At 37.7% G+C, this 8,136-nt stretch overlaps 1 protein-coding gene across 1 annotated transcript; it reads right to left on the bottom strand.

The window, feature by feature from the left end:
- Positions 1-5,968: 5,968 nt before the first annotated feature.
- Positions 5,969-7,900, bottom strand: LOC127535051 (tubulin alpha-1A chain-like). Its single transcript, XM_051951880.1, has 3 exons — positions 7,681-7,900; positions 7,453-7,601; positions 5,969-7,345 (listed from the first exon to the last, which is right to left on the bottom strand). Exons 1-3 carry the CDS (start codon positions 7,799-7,801, stop codon positions 6,365-6,367), a joined length of 1,251 nt encoding a protein of 416 aa, XP_051807840.1. The 5' UTR covers positions 7,802-7,900; the 3' UTR covers positions 5,969-6,364.
- Positions 7,901-8,136: the final 236 nt, after the last annotated feature.

Here is an 8,136-nt window from a genome sequence, read left to right as displayed (position 1 = left end):
GAGGAAAACCTCTTCCAGAGTGCTCAGGACCTCAGACTGGGCCGAAGGTTCACCTTTCAACAGGACAATGACCCTAAGCACACAGCTAAAATAACAAAGGAGTGGCTTTAGAACAACTCTGTGACCGTTCTTGACTGGCCCAGCCAGAGCCCTGACCTAAACCCAACTGAGCATCTCTGGAGAGACCTCAAAATGGCTGTCCACCAATGTTCACCATCCAACCTGACAGAACTGGAGAGGATTTGCAAGGAAGAATGGCAGAGGATCCCCAAATCCAGGTGTGAAAAACTTGTTGCGTCATTCCCAAGAAGACTCATGGCTGTACTAGCTGAAAAGGGTGCTTCTACTCAATACTGAGCACAGGGTCTGAATACTTCTGACCATGTGATATTTCAGTTTGTCTTTTTTAATAAATTTGCAAAATTTTCTGCATTTCTGTTTTTTTCTGTCAAGATGGGAGAAATAAAATGAACTTCTTTGATTTTGGCAAATGGCTGCAATGACACAGAGTGAAAAATTTCAAGGGGTCTGAATACTTTCCGTACCCACTGTATTAAGGTTAAATATTTAGTTTCAAATGTAGCAGTAATTCAGTATTCAATACTGCTTAAATTCAGCCAGATGTATGTGAATTGAATCAGATTCTAATAAAGAGGAAGGAAAGAGAAAGCTCCATCCTGCAAATTGACATGTCTGTTACATGAAACCTGAGAAGTTGGAATATGTTGTGTTATACATGGTTATGTAAGGTTCTCAGTAGAGCTTCAAAATACAAAAAGAAGAAATGGGAGTGAGAGAAAAAAAATTGAGTGAACAATTGATTGAAAACAACAAACTAAAATAGGCTGTTCATCAGGTGATCAAAAGTTTGACCATAGCTAAAAAAAACTGAAAACCCCCTGAAAACGAAAACCTAAGTGTCAAAAAAGGACTCAGTAAAGAGCAGTTCCACCATTCTTGTGGCTCACCTCAAAAATTTGCTTTGGCATGCTTGAAGCAAGTGTTCCCAGGAGGCTGGTGGGAACATTGCTCCAAGTTGTGAAGATGGCTTCACGAAGCGCACCCGCTGTCTGGAACTGATGTCCATTTTTGTAAAGTTTCCTTGCAATCCGTCTCCAAATGTTCTCAAATGGATTCAGATCTGGGGAACACACATGATGGTCCAAAAGAGTCATGCTCTCCTCCTGGAAGAAGTCTGTCGTCATTGTGAACTGCAGTGTTGTCCTGTTGAAAGACTCAGTCATTACCACACAGACGAAGCCTTCAATCATGAGGGATGCATGCTGCAACATCTCCACATAGCAAGGTGCTGTTTGACCCCCTGCGCAACCTGAAGCTCCATTGTTCCCTCATGATGGAGCCTCCTCCACTGTGCCGTGCAGAAAACATCTCCAGTAGGATCTTCTTTTCATGCCAGTAATGCTGGAAGCCATCAGGACCATCAAGGTTAAATTTCTTCTGGTCAGTGAACAAAACTTTCTTCTACCTTTCAATGTCCCATGTTTGTTGGTCCTTTGCAAAGTCCAAACAGGTGATTTGGTGGCGTTGAGATGTGGATATTGAGGATGTTTTTTTGTTTTTGAAGCCCTTCTTGTGCAGATGCCGTCTGATGGTTATTGGGCTGCAGTCAGCACCAGTAAAAGCCTTAATCTGGGTCGAGGATCGTCCGGGTTAGCGCTGGTGACATTTTTTTGGGGTCTACCACTTGACTTTTTTGTTCCACAACCCTCAGGATCTTTTAAGAAATTCAAAATGACCATCTTACTGCATCCAACCTCAGCTCTATGGCATGTTGTGTGAGGCCTTGCTTATGCAGCTCAACAATGCTATCACGTTCAACGACAGAAAGCTTTTTCGACTTTGCCATTGGGAGGTCATGACAGTGGAAATACCTGACAGGAAATGACATGGAATCCAAATCTTTGTGCAGATTTTGACTTTTAATGACCGTGATCTTAAACTTTGGTCAGATGACAAAAGCATGTTTGAGTTTAAATGCAGTTTTCAACTAGACCAGCCCTCAGTAGATGGCAGAACCACGCCCAGATATCTGAACGGACATACACACATACATACTTACCCAGCCAGCCAGATACCGAAAGCGAATGCAGTAACCCCGCTGACGTGTACGTCAGGTGTGGTTAATAAATTGCTGCTCAGTTTTTCCTTCTCGCTCCATTGCTTCTTTTTGGATTTTGAAGCTCTACTTAGAACCTTCTTAAGATCCAACAGTGTGAAATGGAAATTCTTGCAATTATTAAATGCCTCTAATGTTCAGTCAAATAAAAAACAATGTTTATAGGATGCATGCTTAATAAAAGTATTTCTAAGTGTCGTGTAAAACATGCAACAGAAAATTATAAAGAACAATATTTAGGCAAAAGGGCCAAACTGAGAATAAATATCTCTTAAGCAGGAGTGTCCTGATCGAGATAGCAGCAGCACTGAATGCAGACTGCAAAATATTATTTATATTTTAATAGATAGGATGTGAGTGCATATGATCAGAAGGATCAAGTAAAATTTTTTAAATTAAAGCAGTGAATCTCTCAACAGCAAAAAAAGATGTAACAACACACAAGGAAATGACAGAAGAGTTGTAAGGCAGTGAGAGGCAAACAATTATTTCTGAGGACCAATAATACTCTTCTGGCAATAATAATAATAATAATAATAATAATAATAAAGTTTTTTCGGTGGCATTTTATGATAAATTCTAAAAACGTAGGCAATTTTTACACAGTAAATTGAATTATCAATTTGATAAAGCATCAAAAACTGAGTATTCAACTAAACCCAACTTGGCCTGCTTCTGCTAAGAAATATGCAACCCTTAATTTTTCCCTTTTAGAAAAAATCTATATTTAACTATTAACGCCATTCTAAGAAGATGATTAATAGATTAAATTTAGAAATTGTCTGCTTTAGGGTTAGTTGATGCAGGATGAGCAGGAAGCCAAGAAATTCTGAAATAAAAAATGCAGTGACCCTGTAGATAGTCCTACAGAATGCTTTTTAAAAACTAACAAACTAACTCCAGCTAACTCTAAGATATTATTACCACAGAAAATCGTGGTGTCTGTTTTTATCTAAGAATCCAGCACCACCCAGTGTGGACAGTAAAACCTGCAGCCAGAACGTGACTGAAAGAGGAAGTGGAAGCAGTTTACCCGAGTTGGATATGCAAAAGAAAAGTGTTTAAAAAAGGAAATCTGCTCCTGTTTACTTCTTATTCTTTGAGTACATTTAATAATACGCGACAGATAAAGATTACTCGCCATATACAGCAACTTTATTCACAATAAAAAGGGCAACACCGAAGCGTTTCCGCCATAGACATATATAAAGAGTAGACGCAGCATCGAGCGCTATTGCATTGGGGCTGACGAGTGGTGGGGCCGCCATCTTGGACCGGTCACCCGCTCCACTCAGCGCTGTTTGACAGCGCATTTAATCCATCTTAACTCTGAATATTAAACTGATTTTCACGCTTTTAAATTTTTTTTCATTTGCTGCAAACGTCATACATGTAGCTATGATACAGGGCAAATGGTTCGGCGTGTTTTAATATTCATAGCGGGATTAACAGTAATAGAATATTCTGATATTAAGCTCGACTGTAGACAGGTATTTTGCAAACATTGTAAACACACACACACTAATATATGTTAGAGAAGCAGATAATGGCAGTAAAGTCAATTGTTTTAATAATTTGAAGAGACAATATATGATTATGCTATATATACATATATGAACAAAATACTGACTAATGAACACATTTCTATATAAAACAATAGATAGAAGTTATATATCAGAGAAAAGGAATATATATAAATGATAGATGGAGTATCAACATCATTCATATAGCTACATATATATATATATATATATATATATATATATATATATATATATATATATATATATATATATATATATATATGAAAGTTATATGTCAGAGAAAATCATACTAGTTATATAAATTATATATGGAGTATTAATATAATCAGTATATCAGAGAAAGTTATTATGTAAATCAGATATAGACTATCAACATAATTCATACATATATATTAAAAAAGATATATATCAGAAAATGATAATATATATGTCACAGTAGAGATAGCAATTCAGTAGAATTGGCAGTTCTCCTTGTAGAGATGCCAATTGCAATCTCCCCTAGGAGAATTGCCAATTCTACAAGTAGAGATTGCAATTGGCATCTCCCCTATAGGACAATTGCAATCTCTCCACTTCCCCTCCGTTCGTCTTCAAAGGAAGATAAATAAGTAAATAAATAACAAAGAAAGGTAATTCAACAGAACATAAGAAAAGTAGAAAAACATTAATAAATAAACAAACAACATTTAAGAAAAGTAATTTAACAGAACATAAGAAAGAAGATAGAAAATTACTAATAAATAAATAAACAACATGAACGAAAAGCAATTTAACAGAAAATAAGAAACGCGGAAAAAATAGATATATAAATAAACAACACTAAAGAAAGGTAATTTAACAGAACATGAGAAAGTAGCAAAATAAATAAACAACACTAAAAAGGTAAATAAACAGAACAAAAGCAATAAACGATGATAAAACACTACAAAAAGGTAATTTAACAGAATATAACCAAAGTCGAAAGGCAATTATTAATAAATAAATAATAGTAAAGAAAGGTAATTTAACAGAACAGAAGAAAAGTCGAAAAAATAAAAAATGAACAGTGCCAAAGGAAGTTAATTTAACAGAAGGTAAAAATAACAAAAAAACCCATAGCGCTAAAAGAAGCAAAATTAACACAACAGAGGAAAAGTAGAAAAATACAAATAATAAACAGCACTAAAGAAAGCTAATTAGAAAAAAAATTAAAACAGCACTGAAGAAAACAATTTAATCGCAAAAGAAAAAACGTAGAAAAACTAGTCTTTAAATTAAAAAACAGCTAAGGAAATCTAATTATAAAAAAAATATAATTAAAACAGCATTAAAGAAAATTAATTTACCACAACAGAAGAAAAACTGATTTTATCATTAAAAAAACAGCGCTAAAGAAAGCTAATTAAAAATTTTAAAAAGCACTAGAGAAAGCTAATTTAATAGAACAGAATAAAACAAAGAGAACAGTTCAAAAGAAAAAATACACTCAGTTCTCTCAGTTAGTCGTGTCGTCTTCAGGTCATTTATGAAGTGATGCTGGTGAAACTCCAGGCAGACTGCAAATAGCGATTAGCTGCTGAGCAGAATGTCAAATTAAAATAATGTAATCTTGAAATGTTAATTAAAAAGACTTGGTTTACTGTGGATTTTGAACTGTGGCCCCATTTTTACAAAACACGCAAAGTGCATTCCAAACAGACATTTACAGATTCATCACAGGAGTGAATCTCATTCACAATGTAAACATTTACTGTTGGCTTTGAGTCATAAATGATGGTATTACGTGTGAAAAAGAATGATTTCAGAAAAACAGGCCTTTAGAACATTCTTTGGAAATTAAACTAGATGCTATTCTGTTTGACTTGCTTTTCGTCACCCAAAACAACCACCAGAGGTCTCCAAATAATTAGAAATGGTGGCTGTACTTTAATTACTTCAGTTCATTTTGGTTGAAACTATTGGAAACATAAGTTCATCTCTTTTATCCCAAAGATTAAATTTTTTTCTAAATGAGTCACTTGTTGATTCTTAGTAGCCTTTTGGTTTATTTTATTTTGGTGTCCTGTATTTACTGGACTTTCTGAAGTCAGAAAATACATTAACTGTAAAAAATCTTAATAATACGGTGTGTTCACATTCATAATTCAGTTTCCTGCATGATTCAGATTGCAAAATTTTGAAAATAACAAATATTTTAAATCATGCAAAGGAAATCCTAGCTCAAATACAGTGACTGTAGCACTGAATACAGTTTGTACACTCCAATAAATAATACACCACAGCACAGACAAACTTCATGTTAAAAAATTTATTTCAAACAGAGACAAACATTTTCTATTTCTTAAAATTGTTTTTTTCTTAAATATTAGATAGACAAACATTTAGGTTTTGAACACATTTAAGAGAGAACTTGAAATCAGTGCTTTATATCCATTTAAACGCTCACTTCCTAACTGTCACTTTGATTTCATCAACATTAAAAGTAGTAAAATGATGAATAAAAACATCTTATTGGAACGTATTAAAGCAAAAACTGTAAATGATTCATGTATAACTCATGCCAATACTCCTCTTTTCCACAAACTAAAAGTGCATGTTTGAATTTCTCAACACTCAAACTAAGTAAACATCTTTTTGGAACATATTTAAAAACATTTGGAACTGATTGATTTCTAAATATATGCTAAATGCCTTCATGTTCATTTTAATACTCATTTTCTTCCTCCTCTTCCTCACCGTCAACACTGTCGACTCCCACCTCCTCATAATCCTTCTCCAGAGCTGCCATGTCCTCTCTGGCCTCAGAGAACTCTGACTCCTCCATACCCTCACCTACATACCAGTGAACAAAGGCACGTTTAGCGTACATCAGATCAAACTTGTGGTCCAGCCGAGCCCAGGCCTCAGCCACAGCAGTGGTGTTGCTCAGCATGCACACGGCCCTCTGGACCTTGGCCAGATCTCCACCAGGAACCACGGTTGGCGGCTGATAGTTGATGCCAACCTTGAAGCCGGTGGGACACCAGTCCACAAACTGGATGGTGCGCTTCATTTTAATAGTGGAAATGGCAGCGTTGACATCTTTGGGCACCACATCACCACGGTACAAAAGACAACAAGCCATGTACTTGCCGTGGCGAGGGTCACATTTCACCATCTGATTGGCCGGCTCGAAGCAGGCGCTTGTGATCTCAGCCACACTTAACTGCTCATGGTAAGCCTTCTCAGCGGAGATGACAGGAGCATAGGAGACCAGAGGGAAGTGGATGCGGGGATATGGAACCAAGTTGGTCTGGAACTCTGTCAGATCAACATTCAGGGCTCCATCAAAACGAAGAGAAGCGGTGATGGAGGACACAATCTGAGCCATCAGCCTGTTCAGGTTGGTGTACGTGGGACGCGCGATATCCAGGTTCCTACGGCAGATGTCGTAGATGGCCTCATTATCTACCATGAAGGTGCAGTCAGTGTGCTCCAGGGTGCTGTGGGTGGTCAGGATGGAGTTGTAGGGCTCCACCACAGCAGTGGACACCTGGGGAGCGGGGTAGATGGGGAACTCCAGCTTGGACTTCTTGCCGTAGTCCACAGACAGACGCTCCATCAGCAGGGAGGTGAAACCAGAGCCGGTGCCGCCACCGAAGCTGTGAAACACCAGGAAGCCCTGAAGACCAGAGCACTGGTCAGCCTGAGGACAGAGAGGGAGACACAGCAGACAAACATGACATACAGGAATGTCATTTCATGAGTGATTTGTAAGATATATTAGAAAATAACTGCCCTGAATTTACACACCAGTTTGCGGATCCTGTCCAGAACCAGATCTATGATTTCTTTTCCAATGGTGTAGTGTCCACGGGCGTAGTTGTTGGCAGCGTCCTCTTTGCCAGTGATCAGCTGCTCAGGATGGAACAGCTGGCGGTAGGTCCCAGTGCGCACCTCATCTGAAGAGACACATTCAATCAGAAATCACAGTGACTGACAGTCACAAGTAGCTTCTAGATCTACTGAGAGTTTATTTACCGATGACAGTGGGCTCCAGGTCCACAAACACAGTTCTGGGGACGTGCTTTCCAGCTCCAGTCTCGTTGAAGAAGGTGCTGAAGGAATCATCTCCTTCTGTAACAGTCTTATCGTCGGGCATCCGTCCATTTGGCTGGATCCCATGTTCATAGCAGTAAAGCTCCCAGCAGGCGTTGCCAATCTGGACCCCAGCCTGACCAACGTGGACAGAGATACACTCACGCTGGAGGAAAACAAGACAATTTAGACATCTTACCAATTAGCTACATGCTAATATGATCTAACAACTACTAATTAGACACTTCAGACTACTCATTGTATGATAAAGTCAAATAAAACAAACAGTAGACTGAAATAACCTCAAATTGGAACAACAAAAACTCTTTGAAGGAACATAATTTTAGTTTGCCATAGCCAGACACTGCTACGGTCATAGTTTTCACACACATGTAGTTT

Source organism: Acanthochromis polyacanthus, chromosome 8 (assembly GCF_021347895.1).
Source record: "Acanthochromis polyacanthus isolate Apoly-LR-REF ecotype Palm Island chromosome 8, KAUST_Apoly_ChrSc, whole genome shotgun sequence".
NCBI classification, from domain to species: domain Eukaryota; kingdom Metazoa; phylum Chordata; class Actinopteri; family Pomacentridae; genus Acanthochromis; species Acanthochromis polyacanthus.
Note: the sequence above shows the minus strand (reverse complement) of the source record. Positions and strands in the feature narration are given on the sequence as shown.

Excerpts from the sequence above, each read along its gene's own strand:
- LOC127535051 (XM_051951880.1), bottom strand. The coding sequence starts at position 7,801 with ATGCCCGACGATAAGACTGTTACAGAAGGAGATGATTCCTTCAGCACC. Across the intron at positions 7,602-7,680 it reads CCTGGAGCCCACTGTCATCG|ATGAGGTGCGCACTGGGACC; the intron begins GTAAATAAACTC and ends GTGTCTCTTCAG. Across the intron at positions 7,346-7,452 it reads TGGACAGGATCCGCAAACTG|GCTGACCAGTGCTCTGGTCT; the intron begins GTGTGTAAATTC and ends CTCTGTCCTCAG.